Source organism: Stenella coeruleoalba (assembly GCF_951394435.1).
Source record: "Stenella coeruleoalba genome assembly, chromosome: 3".
In the NCBI taxonomy this organism is placed as follows: domain Eukaryota; kingdom Metazoa; phylum Chordata; class Mammalia; order Artiodactyla; family Delphinidae; genus Stenella; species Stenella coeruleoalba.
The window spans coordinates 63,740,159-63,763,520 of record NC_137148.1 but is presented as its reverse complement, the minus strand read 5'-3'; the positions used below and the strand labels follow the sequence as shown (position 1 = coordinate 63,763,520).

The 23,362-nt window shown below is 37.8% G+C and overlaps 1 protein-coding gene across 3 annotated transcripts in view; it reads right to left on the bottom strand.

Moving 5' to 3' along the window:
- MSH3 (mutS homolog 3) overlaps positions 1–23,362 on the bottom strand; it is a 181,314-nt gene that overhangs the window by 91,503 nt on the left and 66,449 nt on the right. For all 3 annotated transcript variants that reach the window (XM_079916011.1, XM_079916010.1, XM_079916012.1), the window contains exons 11-13: positions 23,050–23,134; positions 20,502–20,611; positions 2,039–2,171 (exon numbers count right to left, since the gene is read on the bottom strand). In XM_079916011.1, coding sequence (XP_079772137.1) covers positions 2,039–2,171; positions 20,502–20,611; positions 23,050–23,134 — 328 coding nt within the window. The remainder of the gene's footprint in view (positions 1–2,038; positions 2,172–20,501; positions 20,612–23,049; positions 23,135–23,362) is intronic.

Below are 23,362 nucleotides of genomic sequence, written 5' to 3'. Positions count from 1 at the left end.
ATTCATAGATACAGAGCACACATTAGTGGTTGCAGGGGGTGGTTGTGTGGGCAAAATGAGTGAAGATGGTCGAAAAGTATTTGTAAGTTGCTAAAAGAGTAGATCTTAAAAGTTCTCATCAAGAGAAAACAAAAAAAACTTTGTAAGTATGCAATGGTAAAGGATGTTAACCAGACTTACTGTTGTGAACATTCTGAAATATATATATATATATATATATATATATATATATACATTGAATCCTTATGTTATATATTGATACCTGAAATTAAAATAATGTTGTTTATCAATTATACCTCAATTTAAAAAAGAACTAGATTCTGACATTTACCAGAGTTTTAAACTTTTATAAGTACACAAACTTTATGAAATGCAAATATTAAAGTACAGTTTAAAGAGAGGCAGGAAGGCATAATAGAAATCACTGCATCCATTTTGATGCCATGGATAGTTTGATTCAGCTCTTCTGATTAGCCATTGATAATTTTTTCAGCTTTGCTCCTATTTGCTTTTGAGAAAAACAAAAACCTCTAACGTCTGTCAGTGAATCCTTTCAAGTAGTGAAGGCAATGTGTTTGGAAATCTGTTGCTTGATGAACGGTTATAAGCCCTGATTGTCAGCCACTGGGTTAAGGTCGAAAACAAAATAACAAATGGTTTGACATCCATTCTGTAACCTCAAAAGAGTCAACCATAAGACTTTCAACTACTAGGGCAGCCTCTAGTATTGGCAGCAAAACAACAACACAGTGCACCAAGCAATGGTACAACAGATGCCGCAAACCCCTTAACCAATGCACACATTTTTTTCCCTAGGGATTAGTATTTCCCAATTTCAACTTGTTCTTTCTTTTCAAATGTAGCCGAAGCATATGGAACAGTTACGTAAGTCCTCTTGGGCACTGCAAGTATTCTTGGAAGCAGTAGTTATTATTCTAGTAAAACTTTGTGGGGGAAAAGGCCTAAAAAAAGTAAAGACTCATGAAAAATTGGTCACAACTAAAGTTTGGGCACATAAAAAAAGTTCTACAATAAAATTATTAAATTGGCAAGGGTTTACATTTGGGCAAAAAATAAAATTTGCTTATGTAGGGACAACCAGGGAAAAAAATGCAATGGTATTCAAAACTGCTACTATATCAAAAATGGTAATGTCCAAAAATGTAAGCCACTAAAACCCCATCAAGGACCCTCATTTAAATATGAATTCTGTCACTTAGTAACAAGTTACTAACCCTCTTCTTAGCATCATCATTTAGTCAAGGTAATGCAAGCTGTTGTAGCATTATATAAAGACAGCAATATACATAATTTCCCACCAGTAAGAAGGTGCTAAACCTTCTCAACCTCACCAAGTTTTTTTTTACAAGGAACAAAGAGTCTAATGTATGTGAGTGACTTCTGCAGTAGGTAAGACACTATAAAAAGTTTATTAACAACGATAAATATAACTAATTGATAATTTTTAAAAATTTTAGGCACATTTTGAAGATAAGCAAATTATTTCTCTAACAAACCTCACTTGTTACTGTTATGACTTAAACTGTAAAGCTTAAGTGATGAAAATCAAAGGAATGCTTTTTACTTACACTCAATATCCAAACTTGTCTGCATATTAATACCACCACAAATATTTTACTAGCAGATTTCTCCTTCAGTTAAGTCAAATAAGAAGTTGTTCTGAGGTCAAAAGAAATAAGGCATCTCTTTCTAAAAGTAGATGGTCTAAGTAAATTTCCTATTTTGATGATGGTCCATACTTTGAGGTTGAAACAGGAGAACATCCTGTATTATAACAGAAGGGCCTCTATGTATTGCTATAGTTAACAAAAGTGGGCAAACTTTACTATTTACAATGCAAAAATTGGAATAATCTCAGTTTGTGCAATTAAAATCTCTAAGGATTCTCTCATGTTAGCTGCAAGATTTTACAAAATAAAATAAAAATAAAGCTCTGAGATGTTTCCCATTAGCACCTGGTGTCCTCAAGCTGAAGAACATTATCAGTTTTAAAAGATTCGATTTCTATCACACTTACTTTTTTGTGATAAATGCTACAGAGTCCTCTTTCGATGTCAGGCAATTTACGTAGATGATTTTCTATCTGGCCAAACACACTGGATTCTGAATGGAGAACTTCAGATACAGCATCAAGTCGAGCATTTATCTCCCTGTGAGAACAGAGTAATGGCAATTATCAGATATGTTAGGAACTCAGACTGCAGACATTTCCCACTCTGATGCCCAGCACTGTGAGAGCAGCCACTTAGAAAAGAACAAAGGAGACTCTTCCTCCACACCTCTGGCCCTTCTCTGCCCCTTATCATCGAAATCGAAGAGCAGGTACCACACAAGGAAAGTCATTAACTAGATGGCTAGTCATTAACTAGCCAGCAGAGACTGGCTCCTTAAGTTTTCCTTCCTCCAGAGCAAACACACAGACTACACTTCCCAGCCTCCCCTGCAGTGAGGTATGGCCGTGTACCCAAGTTCTAGCCAGTGAAATGTGGGTAGGAATGATTACACCACTTTTAGCCCTGGCCCATAAAACCTCCTGTGATCTTCCACATTCACTCTTTCCCCCTTTGCCAACTGGATGTTGAGTCCAGGGCAATTCTGTGAGCCCCTCACCTGCTGACTCCATCAGCATGGGTGTGTGAGTAGAGCAGAAAACCCTCCACTCCCACATCTGCTATCAAATGAACGTTTCATTAGCAAAAAATAAACTTGTATTGTATTTAAACCACTGAGATTGAAAATTTACTTGCTACCATTGTTAGTATTACCTGGCTAATAAAATGGGTCTACAGTGGGCAAATGAATTTTCTACTCTGACTGAAAGGACGGACCATCTCAATCAAAAAGCAATTCTTTCAGCTAACCAACTTTTTTGAGAGAATACTTGGTGGTGGTGGTTGAATTGATCAAGTGTTTGACTGAAATGGGACTAGGCACACTGAGCCTGGGCAAAGACTGGGAGCAGCAATAGAAAGTGCAGAGGATGGGACTTCCCTGGCGGTCCAGTGGTTAAGACTCCATGCTTCCACTGCAGGGGGCACGGGTTTCGATCCCTGGTCAGAGAACTAAGATCCCGCATGTCGTACAGCACAGCCAAAAAAACAAAAAGGAAAGTGCAGAGGAAAAACATCAGGAGACGTGGGAGGCCAGGGCTGCAGGATTTTATGAATGGCTACACCCAAAGTGACGGGCCGTTTGGGGAGAAATGGTGAGACTCTGTCAACTCAACATGGAAACCTGACTAAATGTGTCCTAAATGAGATAAGGCCCATCCAGCACCTATACACATCAAAGGCCTACACTGGGTATGATGGCCATATGTGAAAAGACTGAAATAAGTAAACATATCTAGTAGAAAACGGGTCTTTAGTAAATGCTTTTTGGATCAATGAATGAACAAACAAGCAAGCAAATGAAAGAATGAACTGACATTTGGGGGGAAATGGGGCCATCAGCTGTTGAATACACATCTATCAAAGTTCTGTTGATATCATATACACTGATGTGAAGGGCAAACCTATATCAGAATCCTGCCTAGATAACTATTAAATTGAGTATTTCACAATTAATTAAGTGCTTTTATCTTTGTTATCCTTATAACTATCCTGTGAATTCACAAAACAGATACTAACTTCAGGTCTCATTTTTTAAAAATATATTTATTTATTTGGCTGCACCGGGTCTTAGTTGCGGCATGCGGGATCTTTAGTTCCCTGACTAGGGATCAAACCCAGGCCCACTGCATTGGGTGCCCAGAGTCTCAACCACTGGACCACCAGGGAAGTCCCCAGGTCTCATTTTTGTTCCATTTTTTCTCTGGCTCATCCTCTGCCATGTAGAACAGGCATTTGGTTTAGCATGACAAAGTAGAACAAGCCAGAGCTTTGTAGACACACAGGCTGATTCTTCCATTCTCAATGGGATGACCTCTTAAATCTATTCAGTTCTTTCCATGTCTATTGCCACTACCCTAGTCTAAGTAAAAATCATTTCTCACAAAGAGAAATGTTCTACCAAATCAGCCTCCTAACTTTCTACCCCATGCGCACTTTTGTCCCTTTTTCCAATCCATTCTCTACACTGTAGCCTGAGTGGTCTTGCTAGAACCCAAACTTGTTCATGCCATACCTCTGCCTTAAGCTCATCAATGACCTGCCATTAATCTTAGATTCAAATCCAGAATCCTTAACTGACCTTTAAGACAACTGATCCCTGCTTACCTCACAAGTCTCGTCTCAGATCACCTGTCACTCTCTTCCTTTCACTCTAAGTTCCAGCTGGACTGAACTTCTCCCAACATCACGGTCACTCCAAGTTCTCTGACATCAGGGCTTTATCATCTGCTCCTCACTCTGCCTTGAAGACTCCCTTCCCCTTTCCTACTGCCTACCAGCTTCCACTTTGGCAAACTCCTTCTCACCCTTCCTCTGAAAGGGCTTTCTAGACTCACTAGACTATATTTCATCCTTTGCCATCCTTTTCCATACAACCCTCTGTTTTCTTTCCATAGTGGAACTTACAACTGTATTTACTTCTCTACTATCTTTACTGCTAGACAGTAAGCTTGGTGAGAATGGGGATCATTTCTTCAGTCCCATAGTTCTGAGATCATGATACGTGCTCAATAAGTAGCTGTTGAATTTGATTCAATTGAATTTCAAAGACTACATATAAAATAAATCAAGATGAGGTGAAAAAATAAAAAATTAAATTTTCTTTGCATAAGATTGTTAGGGTAAAACATTGATTTATTTTATCACAACGTTTACCCCAAATGCTATACAAATATAAAGTTTTATTTTAATAACTCACTCCTGCACAAATGAAAGATGACACCAATTGAAATAGATTAAGTTGATGCTGCAGATGGTATGAGGACAGATAAAATAATGCCATCTGTGAATGTATAAAAGACAGCCAGATAGCTACTCCCTCAAAAATTATAAAGGTTGTCTGAAATATGGAAAGATAAAAGCAAAAGAGGTTAATAAAAACCTAAATCACATTTATGAAGTCTTCCAACAGACTTTTAAAAAAATACTTTCTTGGAAAATAGAAAGGTAGTAGCTTTTTTTAGCCTTGTGACAGCCCAGACAAAAGCCTGTTCACTATGAATCACTTTCACATTAACCCAGCCTTTACTTGTTAGGGAGGTAACAGCTCAGAGGTTAAGAATTTGGGCTGAAAACGTAAATGACCTCAGTTCAAATCCAGGCTCTTCCATTTACCAGTAATTTAGACTTGCCCTATTTTCTCCATCTATAAAATGGAAATAATAATGGTCCCTAACTCATAGAGTTGTTACAAGAATTCAATGAAATAATACACATTAAGCACTTAGCACAGTGCCTGGTACATAGTAACTACTCAATACATGTTAGCTGTTACCACCATTATTATTACAGAGATCTTTATTTGGTTATGAAATTTGTTTGGTAGGCATCACAGAGAACAGCTCAGGGGAGGGAGAAACAGCACCCAAAACATAAGCTTGGAAATAACTATGTGTAGACAAGCCTTTAGGCATAGATATGCAAAAAGGTGTTTTGTGCAAAGTGAACAGGAAAGGATTACACAAGGAAAGCTAGTTCTGGCATCTCAAGTGCTACATCTGACTGGTAGTAGTGACCTGAAGTACTGTACTAAGATTGGTTAGTAGGTACATTGAGAAAGAATGCCATAACCAACTACAGATGTCTAACACGGGCAGGGAGAGGGGGAGACGGGGAGAGGGTGTGAGGCACTGTTTACCACCACGAATTTCTCATCACTGGGGCAGCTATACTTCCACTTTTATCTCCTATAAGCAGAATGCAAATCAATGAAAAATGGCTTCTAATCAAGTTTTTTAAATAAAATGGTATATCTTAGAACTGTTCTTTAATTAACAGGTATAAGACTTCCTAAATAACCGTAATAAAATAATAGGTCAGACCACCAGAACAGAAAACAATTATTTTGGCGCAGTCAATGAGAGAGATCAACAAAACAGGAAATAGCACTGTCAATTAAACGAGGATAAAGATATTATTCCAAGATGCCCTATGGTATTCTACAACTGATCTTATCACATGATACATTCTAAACAAATGAAAAGAGGACACCTGAGTCATTCATTTCATTCCATATGACAAAAAAACAATGAATCTGAGGTCCTGGGGATGACAAATATTCTTCTTTACCACCAAAGATCCAACGAGTAAATGTGGGTGTCGCTGGAGGCCTTCACATTTGAAGATGAACTGAGTGATGACGTTAATATCTGTTGTATGTGACTGTCACTCAGAAACACAGTGTATCACCTATAGCTACTGCCATAGTAAGGACATGTGATCAGTCTGTACCTGCTGGTTGCTATTTGTGGAGATGCCTCTATAATTCTAACATCAGGCTATTTGGGGAGGAAAGAAGTAAACTACTGGGGAGAGGTTTTTCGTTGTTGCTGTTTGTTCTGATTTTTTACTGAAAGGTTAGCTCTAAAGACAGATGATATAAAATGAGTAAATTAAATTCAGACATTAACACATTACTCATGCGATATGGCTAAACCAACTACCTAAACAACTTTCTGGTAGAAACATGAATCACAGGCCTTCTCCTAGGGCCTAACCATCATTATTTGAATCCACCTAGCTTTGCCTTTCACATACACTATTCACTCATTCATTCAATGAACAATTACTGAGTGCTTATAAAGCACCAATTGCAAAAATAGAAGATGGAGAGTGCAAATATCACGCTCAAAATCTTATAGATCATGAAAGAGTTTATTTTATTTATGAAATTACATTCTAAAGAGCTATTCTCAATATGTACTTTGTTGCAAATTGTAAATCACCCAAGTTTTTAAGGATTTTTATTACTCATGTTCAAATGAGGCATCATTTTACCAAGAGACAATTCACCCTTTTCAGAATATTAAACAGAACAATTTTCTGACAGCTACCTTCCATTATTGGTTCAGGCCACAAATCTGAGTCTTTCAAAAGAGCATGAATATGATTTGTGTTTTTGATGATAATGGGAATGGGTATTTTCAGACCATCCCTCCCACTGCGGACAATTCAAAAAGCCAAACAAAACATAAAACACGTTCATGAAAGCATCAAAGGACTAAAAAAATGGTAAGGAAAAACTATACTAAAATCTAAAAGAAAGCAAGAACCCAAAGAAATAATCCAGCAGTCAAAACCACTTTTGCACTAAAAAGATATGCCAGAAGGATCTGCTGTAAAAATAAGCTGGCCTCATAGTAAGGGTAAACTTGTAGAGTAGGTGAGCATCATTTGGATGAACTGAAACATGTCAAACACTGAACCTGGATTAAGATGTTCCAGACTGGAAGCATCACTGAGAATCTGGCAGGAGCAAATGAAAATCTTCTTTGGGAAAAGACACCTTCATCTTAGCTCTCATGTTATTTATTTATTTTTATTGGAGTATAGTTGATTTACCATATTGTGTTAGTTTCAGATGTAGAGCAAAGTGTTTCATTTTTTTCAGATTATATTCCATTATAAGTTATCATAAGATACTGAATATGATTCCCTTTGCTATACAGTTTATCTATTGTTATGTATAGTAGTCTGTATCTGTTAATCTCATACTCCTAATTTGTCCCTCCCTCCCTCCCTCCCCTTCCCCTTTGTTAACCATAAGTTTGTTTTCTGTGTCTGTGAGTCTGTTTCTGTTTTATATATAAATTTATTTGTATTATCTTTAGATTCCACATATAAGTGATATCATATAGTATTTGTCTTTCTCTGACTTTCACTAAGTATAATATTCTCTAGGTCCAATCATATTGCTGCAAATGGCATTATTTCACTCATTTTTAACGGCTGAGTAATATTCCATTGCATATATATATACCACATCTTCTTAAGCCAATTGTCTGATGATGGGCACTTGGGTGGTTTCCATGTCTTGTCTATTGTAAATAGTGCTGCTCTCTCACTTTATTCTTAAAAATAAAATTTCTAAATAATATAACCAGCATTCAAGCATAAAAAGAAATGAGATGAGTAAGAAGCAATAGAAACAACAGACAACAGGAAGAGACATAAAAACTACCAAGCTTTGTGGGGTGTGGGGCTGAATGATAAAAAATAATAAATTCAAAAGACATTGTCAAAAGAAAGCAGATGAATTACAGAACAGGTAGAAATTAGAAATCAAATCAGTTATATAATTTCCATTACTTTACAGGTGATCTTTCTTTGCTCTCTATAGGATTTTTGTCTCTGATTCACTGTTATGTGTAGTTTCATCATGATTTAGCAAAATGTGGAATTCTTGTTTGTTTTCAATTGCACTTTGATTCAATTGTGTTTTCTAAACCTAAGGAGTCACATCTTTCATGAAATATGAGAAACTCTCATCTTCTATCTCTTTGAATACTGTCTCTCTTTTCCTATTCTCATTTTCTTCTACTGGAAATCTGATGAGGATTATGTTAGACCTGATTTGTCTTTCAATCTCTTCTATCTCTGATCACACTATCTTTCTGTGCTACACTCTAGGTAATTTCTTCAGATATCATCTTGGAATTCAGATATTGCATCTATTCTGGTCTAACCCACCCACCATTTCTAAAAGTTGTATGTAGTTCTTCTTAAAAAATCAACCTGATCTCTTTTGATGGTATTTTTGTTCTGTGCTCATGTTTTTATTCTCTTTTGTATTTTTTTTAACTTGGTGGTTCAATATTTATCTTTATAATTCCCTTATCTGAAGGTCTTGGGATTCTAAGTCTACTGTTTTATAATTTCTGCTGACTCAACTCATGATTACTTGTTTCTCCACATCTTTTGTAATTACAGTTTATGAGCTTACAGCAGAACTTGCTCTTTGAAATTCCTAGGAGGCCTAGATGAGAGTGTATCCCTTCAGGGAGGACGTGTATTTGCTTTCGCTAGGAACCATAATGCACAATGGGACAATTTTAAATAAATTTCATAACTTAGAAATTGCCAGACCACAGAGATAAAACAAATTAAAATAACAAACCTGAGTGAAGGTGGGCCTGTGGTTAAGAATTCTTGGAAACTTGGCAACTATAGTACAAAGCAGAGACCAGCTAAATGTTCCTGAATAGACTGCATCCCAAAAGATGCTGGTTAATCCATATGCAATAACAGGGCAGACGTTTGGGTAAGAGGCATTTAGGGCCACTTTTTTCTTGGTGGCAGCAGTCCCCTTCTCTGCTCTCACTCGCATCCACACAGCAAAGGAAAAGAGGCATGGGGTCAACACCAATCAGTCACAGCTCCCAGTTATGCTTCACCCACCACTCTTCCTTCCCATTTATGAGAAGTAGTGTGTCTCACTGGGCTGAGTAAGAGCAGAGTCACCACAGGTGAACATTTGTTGGCAGGTTCATGGAACATGGGAAACCACAAAGAATAAACAGAGCCTCCTCGTGTAATTAATTTCAGGAAGTTCCAGAGTTAAAATGGCATTTAGTTTTGCTAATATAAACTAAATGTTAAGTGGAGCAAATATATAATATTCTATTACTTTGTCATTTAGGCCAGGGCTATAAATTAGACATACAAATATTAATACTCTAAACATATGGGTTTACCAAAATAAAAGTCATTTAATTATTCAACAAGATTAACTATCACTAAAATGTACTTTAGAAAATTACACAAAAATCTAGTCAAGGACCTATTTCCTAAAACCAACAATTTTCAATTTTCTTAAATATTGGTGTGATTTAAATGCCAAGAATAAACTTAGCATGCTTAATTCTCTTAAGCAGTTTTATAAAAATCTAATTTGAATTATAAAAGTATTCTTCATTTGTTCTAATTATGTTATTGAGCTATACAGTGAGTCGCAGCATTTTATTTTAGGTATAAAAGTTTCCATCACTTGCATCTCCTTCTCCTCATTAGATTACACCTTGACCAAATTAGATTAGAAACTCCTTGAGAGCAGGAACACTGTCATTGACACTAAATAATACAAAATTAATAATAACTATCTGGGACTTCCCTGGTGGCACAGTGGCTAAGAATCTGCCTGCCAATGCAAGGGACATGGGTTTGATCCCTGGTCCGGGAAGATCCCACATGCCACGGAGCAACTAAGCCCATGCGCCACAACTACTGAGCCTGTGCTCTAGAGCCTGCGAGCCACAACTACTGAGCCTGCGTGCCACAACTACTGAAGCCCGTGCACCCAGAGTCCATGCTCTGCAGCAAAAGAAGCCAACGCAGTGAGAAGCTCATGCACCACAACAAAGAGTAGCCCCCGCTCACCGCAACTAGAGAAAGCCCGCAAGCAGCAACGAAGACCCAACACAGCCAAAAATAAATAAATAAGTTTAAAATAACTATCTTATACTACTAAGTGTTAATGTGCACTTGGTCAATCAGAACAGAAAGTTGAGCTTCCTAAATTCCCAGGACTCAGACAAGTTAAAGTATTAAATAAAAGAGAAAGGCTGTGATCCAAGCCCAACCACATACAATGACAGTCCTCAAATGCTAATGGTTGCGTCATTTGAGAAGGGACTCACACAAAGGCTCTACCTCTTTACCAGTGGTCCTTGAAAATTCTCCTCATGATTCTGACTATAGCTACAGGCAAAAGATAAAATACAGGGAAGTACCAGATTCAGAAGAACTGACCAGGACAGATACTGGACAACTGACATCATGGGCACACAGCCTCCTTCCTGTCACGACTGGAAGCCCCCCAGCCAGGTCATCTTATGACTGTCTTCCCATCTTTCTAAAACAAGATGTGGTGGAAAACAGATGCTCTCAAGTCTAACATGGGCTTTCCAGAGAGATGGGCTTGGGTTTGAATCTCACTTTCACCTGATCAGAATGGGGGTGAAGGGGTGGTAGCAGTACCATTTAAAAAATTCGTGTGTGTGTGTGTGTGTGTGTGTGTGTGTATGTGTGTGTGTGTACGTATTATATTCTCTATATTATTTACTTTTTAAGAATAAAACATTGCAAACACACATAAAACACTACCCCAGCTGTATTTCTTTCCCTTTCCTCCCTTCCCAGAAGTGACCATTTTCCTGATGTTAGTAAATATCCTTTCTACTTCCTATTTTTATATTTCTACCACTTATGTCTGAACCCCTAAACAACACAGATGTGTTACAAAGTTCAGATAAATGGTTACTGTGCTCTATGTATTCTTTTATAACATTGTTTTTATGAGATTTATCCACATTGAAACATGTAGACTTGAGTCATTCATTTTAACTGCCATATGATATTCTAATGTATGACCAGATAACTATTTTTCCATTCCCCTACTAATAGCTAGGTTTCTTACAAGTTTTTGGTATCACAAAGTCCACAGCTATCTTCTTGACTGCACAACTGATGTCAGGAACCACAGTAATCCTTTATATGTACCATCTTATTTGGTCCTCACAACACCACTATGGGGTAGGTAATGCAATTCCCATTTTACAGGTAAAGAAACTGAGGTGTACAAAAGTTCATAACTTGACCCAAGTGACACAACTGAATGAGGGAATCAGAACAAGCTCAAGTGTCTCATTAACTCCAAAACTGTGCTTTCAGACATGGCCCTCTGTGCTTTGCTGGATGATCTCGGTTAATGAACCTGAGTGTCAGTTTTTTCTCATCTATAAAATAGAAGCAGTAACCATCTCTGAGGATAGTTGAAAGAACAGAGATAACACAGATGAAAAATGCAGCTGAAAAACCAGATGAAACACCAGTTAGACACTGGTTTCCCTTTCTGCCATTTTCTTTCCACTCACATGATCCTCCTGAGTTTTCATCTTCTGCTTCCCCCCACACAGAGACTAGTTTACAGAGGAACAGACCTCACCTCTCAAGCCTCAGCACTTCCCTCTTCCCACCTTGGCTACTCTTCTTTCCTCAACTCTTAGATTTGGACGTCTGCTCCTTTCTACCAAAACATTTCCCTTTCTTTTTTTAAAAAAATATGTCTCCTTTTCATCCCTAAAATCAATCTAACATTTTGCATAAATATCTTCACCTGGACAGATACAATCCAGAATGTTTTTCAAAGGTAAGGGAGAGTAAAGATTTTTCAGAATACTGTACTATAGGAGCAAAATTGCATAATGTTTGCAATTTACAAAATTCAGTGTTCTTTACAACCTCACTACAGATATTGAATAAATGTGTGATACATTTAAATAATCATCAAAACACTTGTTTCCATTCCAGAGATGTGTACATTTGACCTGCCCATGCCAAGAGGAGGAAAGATATGAAATAACTGAGCCTATCTGTTATGGATTGAACTGTGTCCCCCCAAAAATATATGTTGAAGACCTCCGTACCTCAGAATGTGACCTTACTTGAAAACAGGGTTATTGTAGATGTAATTAGTTAAGATGAGGTCATACTAGAATAGGGTAGGCCCCTAATCCAATTTGACTATATTCTTATTAAAAGAATGCCACATGAAGAGAAATGCACACAGGGAGAATACTATGTGAACATAAAGGCAGAGATAAAAGACAACACATCTCCAAGCCAAGTAACACCCAAGATTGCCAGCAAACCACCAGAAGCTAAGAGAGAGACACTGAATAGATTCTCCCTCACAGGCCCACTGACATTTTGATCTTGGACTTCTAGCCTCCAGAACTGTGTGACAAATTTATGCCATTTAAGCCACCCAGTTTGTGGTACTTTTGTTTCAGCAGCCATAGTAAACTAATACACTGTCTAAATCACCAATTATGTAATTCAGATTCTACAGGTATGGTCTTTAAGAGCCATATGAAAATCACGTTGACCCCAAATATTTCTAAGCAAATAAATTCTGATTCAGATGGGTTTAGAGTTATGAGCTAGACCTTTTTACATGATACTTAAAACTAGCTATGCCTGAGGTGGATGATAGCCCCTTCCTGTCGCCCAGCCTGGCTTCCTTACTAAGTCACATGACTTTCTCTGATCAACTTCTATCTATTTTAATTCCACTAGGGGTTTGACAAGAATGTAAGATGTCGCCACACCATTTCTTCCACTGTTAAGTACAATGTTTTCACACCTGAACAAGCAATTATTCCACTAAAAGAGAAGAAATGATTTCTCAGACTCAAGTCTGTGGCACTAAAACAAGGAATCACATGAAAGAAAACTGCTTCTAAGGTTCTTTTAAAATCAAGAAGTTTTTCTCAGAAAATTAAACTTCCCTTATATAGGTTTGTCTTTATTTTCAAAGCCTACTGAGAACCCTAAGATTTTCAAATGGATTCATTTGTTCATAATTTCTTAATCATCTGTTATATTCAAAGTACTATGAGCTGCCAGTGTATTCTATGTGTGTGTTTGGGGTGGAGTAGTAAGAAACAGGACATAATTGAGAGGAGATAACTTTCTATAGCGGGAGGAAGGAGAAGGAGGACTTCTCAAAGGAGGAGTCTGAGTTAGGACTTTAATGACTTTAAGGACTTTCTTTTCATTATCCATTCAATAAATACTTACCAGACTATACTACAAAGCCACAGTAATCAGAACAGTATGATATTGGTACAGAAAGCAGACACATAGATCCATGGAACAGAATAGAGAGCCCATGGTCAATTAATGTACGTATGGTCAATTAATCTATGACAAAGAAGGCAAGAATGTACAGTGGACAAAAGACAGCTTCTTCAGTAAGTGGTACTGGGAAAACTGAACAGTTATATGTAAATCAATGAAATGACAGCATTCCTCACACCATATGCAAAAATAAACTCAAAATGGATTAAAGACTTAAATGAAAGGCCTGAAACCGTAAAACTCCTAAAAGAGGACATAGGCAGAACACTCTTTGACATAAATTGTAGCAATATTGTTTTGGATCCGTCTCCTAAGGCAAAAGAAAGAAAAGCAAAAATAAACAAATGGTGCCTAATTAAACCTAAAAGCTTTCGCACAGCAAAGGAAACCATCAACAAAATTAGAAGACAACCTACTGAACGGGAGAAAATATTTGCAAATGATATGACCAATAAGGAGCTAATATCCAAAATATAAAAACAGCTCATACAGCTCAATATCAAAAAAAATAAAATAAAAACAACCGGATTCCAAAGTGGGCAGAAGACCTGAACAGACATTTTTCCAAAGAAGATATACAGATGGCCAACAGACGCATGAAAAGATGAACAACGTCGCTCATCACCAGAGAAACGCAAATCAAAAGTACAAGGGGATATCACCTCACACCTGTCAAAATCGTTATCATCAAAAGGTCTACAAATAACAAATGCTGGAGAGGATATGGAAAAAGGGAACCCTAATACACTGTTGGCGAGACTGTAAATTGGTGCAGCCACTATGGAAAAGAGCATGGAGGTTTCTCAAAAAACTAAAAGTAGAACTACCATATGATCCAGCGATTCTCCTGCTGGGTATATATCTAAAGAAAACAAAAACACTAATTCACAAAGATACATACACCCCAATGTTCATTGCAGAATTATTTACAATAGCCAAGAAATGGAAGCAACCTAAATGTCCATCAATAGATGAATCGATAAAGAAGATCTAGTATATTTATACAATGGAATATTCTTCAGCCATAAAAAAGAATAAAATTCTGCCATTTGCAAGAATGTGGATGGACCTAGAGAGTATTATGCTTGTGAAATAAGTCAGAAAGAGAAAGACAAATATTCTACTCTATAACTTATATGTGAAATTTAAAAAATAAAACAAGCAAATTTATATAACAAAACAGAAATAGACTCCACAGACATTGAGAACAAACTGGTGGATACCAAGGGGGAGAGGGAAAGGTGGAGGGGCAAGATAGGGGTATGAGATTAAGAGATACAAACTATTATGTATAGAATAAACAAGGATATATTGTACAAACGGAATTATAGCCATTATTTTGTAATAACTTTAAATTGAATATAATCTATAAAAATATTCAATCACTATGTTTTACAATATTATATGTTTCAGGTATACAACACAGTGATAATGTTGTGAATCTACTATACAACTATACCTCAACTTAAAAAAAGGAATACTGATATATGCTACAACATGAATGAACCTTGAAGATATTATGCTAAGTGGTAAGATAGTCACAAAAATACAAACCTTGTGTTATTCCACTTATATGAGGTACCTATAATAGTCAACTTCATAGAGACAGAAAGTAACATGGTGTTTGCCAGAGTTTAGGAGAAATGAGTACTGAGAAGTTATTCATGAACGTGTACTGAGTTTCAGTTTTGCAAGATGAAAAGAGCTCTGAAGATGGACTGTGGTGATGGTTGCACAATACTAACGTATTTAATACACTTAAAATGTACTTAATGAATGTACTGTACTTAATGATATGTACACATAAAAATGATTAAGATAAATTTTACATTATGTGTATTTGACACTAATAATACAGATTTTGTTTAAAAAGTGCAAATGTAGAAAAATGAGCACAGGGGAAAAATACTTATCAATTGCTTGTTATAAATGAAACACACAGTTGAGTGAGACGGGCAGATATTAAACAAACTCTGATAAACAAATACCAATCATAGTAAGTCCTATACACTATCCAAGAATAATACGAAGAACATAATTTAGATCAGGAGGTCAGAGAAAAGCTCTCCGAAGAACACTTTAAGGTAAAACCTAAAGAATAAAGCAGTTAGCTGTGTAAAAACTGAAGAGAAAGAAAAGAATATTCTAGGTAGAGAGACGAGTAAATGCAGAGACCATGAGAAGAGAAAAAGCTCTGGGATGCTCAGGAACTAAAGGAAGGCCAGAGTGAACAGACGACAATGAATGCATGAATGCAGAGGAGAGTCGGACAGAACAGCCATGTTTAGGAATTTTAATTTTATTTGAAGCACAATGGAAAGCCAGTGAAGAGTTTAAGGCAGAGGAGTAACATGATTCAGCTTTTATTTTCAAAAAAGAGATCAGTTAGGAGGATACTGCAGCGGTCCACGTGGGACTGACTGCAGTCAAGATGGCAAGACATGCACAGTCTCTGGATATATTTTAGAGGTAAAAGCATAGGACTTAGTATTAGATTGGATGTGGTTGTCAAAAGGAAATGTCCAGAGTAACTCCCAGGTTTCTGGCCCAAGCAACGCATTAGGTGGAGGGGACAGGGAACCAGGAGGAGGAATAGGGTTGAATACGTTAAGTTTGAGATGCCTGTGATACACCTATGTGTTTAGGAGCCTGAGTTGAATATATAAGCCTGGAGAATAGAGGAGAGTAAGGACCAAAGATACAAATTTGAGAATCACTGACATTTTGATATTTATGGTCATGGGCATAGGTAAGTTCATTGGAGAGAAGAGAAGGGGAGGGAAGGATAAGGGAAGGAAGAAAGCTGAGCTCCTAAGGTTCAGGCCTCAGGAACTCCAACATTTGAAAGATACAGAGAAGATGAACAGTGAGCAAAGGAAACTCTGAAGAAGCAGCCAGCAAGTAAGGGAGACAAAAATGAGTAGTTTCCACTTTAGAAAAAGGGAACAGACTGTACAAAGGTCCAGAAATATATCACACCTTAGTGTGCTGTGAGAACCGTAAATAGTAGGGAGCAAAACATAATCAGATATACATTTAAAAAAAATCATCTTTGGGTAATGCAGATAGAAACAGAGAAGGGCAACACCAGAGGCATGGAGATGCTTAGTTTCCTTAATAAAAAGTCTTTCGTGAAAGGGCTTTCATCTGAGTGCCTTTCATAAAAAGTGATTTTACAAAAAGGCAAGATGATATACTACTACTTCTTGCAGAGAGACAATGTTTTCATCATTGATCAAAATAGTTCATCCACTAGAAGGGGAGGAACTGATTTCTCAGGTTCCCTTTGTGGTTAATAATCTGCTGTTCCTTAAGTGTGTATGCACACCTGCACACACATGTACACACACACACACACAGACACACAGCTGCATTTCCAAGAAATCACTATCTCACTGAAGGAAATGTCTTATTTCCAATTTGTTCTGCATACTCATGTTGAACATTTCCTGAGGCAGAGACATGCTAGTGGATGTGTGGGTCTGGAGCTGCGGGAGATAATGGAGACAAAGTCATCTGCACATGAGTTACAGGAGAAGCCATGGCCACAGATAAGATCCTAAGTAGTGTTGAAAGTAAGAAGATGCCCCAGGAAAGAACCACGGGTAACATCAACACTTAAGGTGCAGGCAGAAGAAGAGGTACTCACGGAGAAAACTCAGAACTTACCTTTGCTTAATATTTCAAAACATAGGGTAAGTTACTGAATCTTGAATACTCTTCTGAGATGACCAAATCTGCCTTGGAAATTAATATTTTGCCTAAAATACCATTTTAGATACTCATCCCACATTTTTCAAAGTTTTCTGCCCCTCCCCCCTCCCAACCAGTCACTATTTACAAGCAGAATTTGCATTTTGGGGCTTGTGGAGAAAACCAATAAAGTACCTATGGTATATGTATAAAAGATTGACAAGACCATATCAACTAAAAGAAGCAGAAGAAATTCAAAGATGGAATCTCGAAAAAAATGAATTCAATATAATTTAATTTTAAAAGGTCTTAGGACTAATGGCTTGCCAACATGGCATTCGGTTATAAGAAGCCAGAGACCTACACTGAAGAATCTTCTTGCCTAAAATTACAGAACTGATAAAATGTACGGGGCACAACACATAAGAAAGCATAACCTATTTATAAAGGCCAATGTGGTTTCAGTAGAGTAACATCTGACCTCAATAACCCAAGTGAATTCTTTGAATCAGTAAGTATAGGGTAAAAGCCATTTGTACTTTCTAGAAAGTCACTAGAAAAATTTGCACCAAAGAGGCCATTTTATAGAATAAAAAGTAGTGGGAGTGGAAAATCCTCTGAAACTTGAAACACTTGGTCCTGAATTTATGAACTGTGTGATTGCCCTGGAAGCTAAAATAGGTTAAAAATGTTAAAAAGGTCCTAAAGGATTTAAGAGAATTCATGGATGACTGACAAATAATGGCTCTTGAAGAACTTTGGGAGATCCACCTTATAGCTTGCTAAGTTCCCTTGTCACCAATTATTTGCTGTATGATCTCACTATAGACGAAAACTAGGCTCTAAACTAACCTTTGGCTGCCTATGTCAGAGACAGAATATTAGCCTGGATGCATGGCACCTAATGTTAGTACTAAAACAACAACAACAATAAATATATAGCTGAACTACTGACTAATCAGCTGAAGATTTTCTCTGGGTATTTGTTTGGAAGACATGGCAAGTGCAATTAAGATATAACTGGAATTCTTTTGAAGTCAATTTTTTTATAAGCACATTTTTATTTATTAATATTTATTTATTTATTTTTGGCTGTGTCGGGTCTTAGTTGTGGTGCACAGGCTTCTCTCTAGTTGTGGGGCATGGGCTTTGTAGTTGTGGCATGCAGGCTCTCTAATTATGGCACACGAGTTCAGCCCCATGGCATGTGGGATCTCAGTTCCCTGACCAGGGATCGAACCCTCATCCCCTGCACTGGCAGGCAGATTCTTAACCACTGGACCACCAGGGAAGTCCCTGAATTCAATTTTAATGGATTAGGAAGCTTAAAGTTTTTAAACTATGACTTAAAATAAAAATGGCAAAGGAAGAAGTTTTGTGTGCCTGTTTTCAGCTATATATGTTTTAGGCTGGTCTAAAGTTCATACTTGAAAGCACTGGAGTTCAATGCATGGAGTACCTTCTCTCAGCCTTTTTGGGAAAGGAGGGTCCCAAAGAGTACATGATCAACCCCCAAAGAGCATACAACATGATCTACTGAATTTATCTCAAATTAATCCTGTTTATACAAAACAAATTTAACAACAGAAATAAAAAATTTAATTTGCATGTAAAAGTCTGCTAGCAAGTCTGTTTCTGTTGAATATTTCAACCAACCAAATAAAATAAAAATAATAATGTGGATGCTTTAGATGCCTTTCTATCAACCAGAAGGCAACACCCCTTATATTGCTGTCCGCACACTATCTACAGAAAGCCATCTTGTCTGCTTTTGCTCCATGAGGTATCTTTATCTTGTTCGAATACTGAACCAAAGTAGATACTTCCATTTTCAGAATTCCTTCTTTACCTAGTCAGTTACCCCTGTCCGAAGGTCTTTATGGTCAAGAAAAGAAACCGTAATGACCCACTAAAAGCTGAAGTGACTTAGTAGCCAATCATCATCAGAACAGTATCTTAAAGCTTAGGACTAACAGTAACAGCATCTGCTATCCTTTGCCAAAGATGGCTATTTACTAAGCACAGCATAAGATGCAGCCATTAGTGAGGCTGCTGTGCAGTTTAAGAGACGATGCACGTAAAGCCCCTAGCATAGTGCTGGCTGTATGATAAAGAGCTCAAAACTGGCAGTGAAGATTACTGCCTCATTCTATTCCTTACCGCAGCCCTGTGAGGAGGTACCGTACCACTGCAAAGGTGAGAACACGGTGGGCTGGCTAGGGGGTGGTGAGCTGCAGCCTTAGTGGGGCTGACTCAGTTGACAGAGCCCACTAACAGCACCAGCACTACACTCTCTCTGGTCCGTCCATATGGGAAGCTGTTCAAGATGGATTCAATGCTGATTTTAAATCTAGGCTCTACCAGCTGTGAAACATCAAGCAAGTTACTGAAGCTCTCTGAATCTGTTTACTCATCTCAAGGACCCACCCTCAGAGGATGATTCTGAATATTAAATACTGGTACATAGTAAAAGCACAATAAATAATAGCATTCATTCATTCAGTCCGTCAGTCAACATTATTTGGACTCCTACTATGTGACAGGCATAGGTCACAGCTCCCAAATCTATCTGCATGTCAGAATCATCTGGGAGCTTTTAAAAATTCCAACTCCCAGGCCACACTGGAGGCCACTGAAATCACAATATCTGGGGGCTGGATACAGGCGTTAAGTATTTCAAAGCTACCCAGGTGATTCCAACGTGCAGACAAGCTTGGAAACCACTGTGTTTTAGGCACCAGACTCACCTACCTTCCCTGAAAGCACACCTAGTTTACTCATCCTACCTTCTTAAACATCTCACATCTAAGCCCTCTTTCCGATTCCTACTGTTACTTCTTTAGCTCAGGTCCTCAGAACCTCTCCATGAACTTGCTAACTTGTTCCCCACCCATGACCACTTTGTCTGCTCCCACACACAAGCCAGCTCTGATCCTATCACTCCCATGTGCAGAATCACTGGATTAACCTCCTCTGGCTACCAGCTCCTCAGCCCAGTCCTCAAAGCCCTCAACAAAAGGCAGTGCCCCATCGCCCCAGCCTCTCTCTCCCTACACCCTTATGCTACTGATGACCCCAACTAACTGGTTAACTCACTTTCTCCGGGCAGACCCCATGTCTTCCAACTGAAAGCAGGCTCGTTGTTAGGGACAAGGAAAAAAATCTTCCCGATAATAGTCTATTGCCAGATACAAAATAAAATCTTCCCCAATTGAAAACAGTGTTCAGATTAAACACACAAAAGACAATTCCTTTTACCTTAGTTTAAGGAGTGGCTGGGTCACCCACTTCTTTAACTTCCGTCTCCCAAATGAAGTTTTAGTATGGTCTAAAACCCAAAATAAACTTCCTTTGGTTTTCATATCAGTCTAAAAAAGACCAGAAAACAAGGTTTATTAACTAGATGATTGTATTTGTACCAAAACTGCTAGTTGTTCATGCATCCTCATTATTCCATAGACCCCAATTTTAAATGATACGCCCTAGCATAAAACAGAGCTCAAAACAGGTGTTCATTTAATGTCAGATGAATGAATGTATACATACACACATCCTTATATACACACACAAAGTACTTATATTTTACACAAGAAAGATATAATCTATGTATAGTTTTTAGTTAACTAACAATAAATTATTGAGAAGTCTCTTTTGAAGTGTTTATCCTAAACATCTCAAAAATATAACTGCATCCTTTCCTGCCTTGGAAAGCACAGTGAAGATAATTTCATTTTCCTCTGGCAGTTCAGTATCTCCCACTACCTAAGGGTTGCCATTCTAAAGACAGATACTCTCATGACAACACTGTACAAGTTTAAGGAGAGAAGTGAACCTGTACTGCACTCTAGGACTGTACCCCTGAAGGGTTTGATTTTAGTCTGTTTTATTAAATCCTTAGCAAAAATTTATCTATGCTTTGCCACTTTAAAGTTAAGCCATTAAAAAAATTTTACAATTAACTAGAGATGGTATTAAATTTTACCAAGGTTTCACTGTAGTATAAAATGTCTAATAATAGGTTTAAGTTCTATTTGGAACATAAAGTTGTTTTCACCTGATTTTGTTTTGTTTTTTTTTTTTGTTTTTACTCTTTCCTTTTCCTTCAAATCAATGAGCAGGTACTTACAGAATACCTCCTGTGTGCTCAACAGAATAACTGGCAAAGGTATATTAAGACATGGTCCCTCCCTCAGGGCACTTACATCCAAGTGTGGGAGAAAAGACTCCTAATGAGGACACAATGCCACCTGGCAGAAATCAACTATAAAAAGTGTGCTATAACCTCTCCAGGCCTTAGGAGTTTAAAGCAGAGCACACACAGAAACTACAGTGGTCATGGAAGGCTCCCTGCGGAGCTGGGCAGGCAGAGCAGACCTATGAGGAGAACCCACATCAGTGACTGCACCATCCCTTCCTGAGACGAGAGCCCGACTGCCTGGACCACAGTAAAAGGTCCCAGGAAGAGTACGGTGGAGGGGAATCATTCTCTAATTACCTGGCATCATTGGAGAAGCAGGCTCAGACAAGAGAGGGAGAGCTGGGGGAGACCTGAGTCCTGTTACACCTTTGCTCTCCCTGGCAACCAGCTCCCTCCTCATGACCCCTTTCCATTGCTCTATGGTAAAGGAGGACAAAGCCCAAGCACAAAGACAAGCAGAAGATGCTAATTCTCAGCTTCTATTTCTACAAGGGCCCAAGTCCTGATAAAGAAAGGGATTTTAGAGGGTATTCTGATGACGGATGATTTTTGCCTTAGGAATTTGATTTCAGAACTGACTCCACTGTAAAGGATGTGAACAGGGAGGATGTGGCAGAAGTAAAGAAATCTTGGAATACCAGGGCTGTGTCTGCAGGCTTTGACTGTGGGCTCTTCTTCACCCCAGAAATGCCCTTTTGTCTGCTACCTCGGGGATGTTTACAGAGTTGATGAGAAAGACTTGCGGGAAATATACTCAACTTCCGGATGACAGAATGACATGATAAAAATGTTATTGCATAAAAGGAAGGCTGACTCCAGTATACAAGGACAGCCTGGCAGAGGGAGAAACCAAGTGAGAGAAACTAGACAGCAATATACAAATCCAGGAGTCAGGAGAATACATTCAGCATTTACTTTAATTCACAGCAGTTCTAGTGATTCACAGCAGATGGTTCAGCTTTTCCACTACTTACTCAAATGACTTGGAACTGCTTTTTCTTTCTGTGACTTTATGTTATAATAACATTAGTTTTACAATATAATATCTCACATTTCCAAGTGATAGTTTAATACATGAAAGCAATAATTTTAATGTCTTCATTACCCTTCTCATTCATCAATAAAGGGCAAGTAAACAATGATGGAAGTTTGCGAAGTGAAATATTATGCATCTTACAGTCAAACTGAGTATCAGAGAAACTTGCTTTATATGCTGGATAATGAAGTAAGACCGCAGACATTTCAACAATCAGTTAAAAGTATGTAGAAAAAACATAACCAAGCAGACCAAAAAAATCCACTTTACATTAATTTCCAAAGATGATGCCTTTCCAAAGAAATATTTGATAAAGAAATTATCAGGATGGACATGTTGCTTCAATCATTAAAAAGCACAGCTCTATAGCTCCCAACGTAACCCCCAAGTAAGTATTTCATGTATTTGGTCCTCAAAAAAAGTGAGCACTGCAGTTACCAGTAGATGTCAGGCAGAGCTGCCAGCTGAAGACAACACTGTTTTCACCTGCATACCTAAGAACAGACTGCTACCTTATCCCACATTTTTTTTCAAAACCATTTTGAATCTAATAGGCCTTATGTTTACCTGACCTGATTCTGAAGGATTTCCAGGTTCCTTAATGTTGTTCCATTAATTGTCATAAATTCCATTTCACCTGACAACTGTTTAAAATTCCTGTAAAAGAATGAAATATGAGCCATGATGCAAGTGCATAAAGAAAGAGAAAAACTAATTTAGGCATTAGAAATACTCAAGTAACATGATTTCCTGCGATAGGAAATCGAACCCAAAAAAGCCAAAAAGAATATTCATCATTATGAGAGTATCTTCTATCGACACTGGGCGCTGTTAGGTAAACTGATGTGAAAGGACAGCTGTTGTCACACCAAAAACCAAGAACAA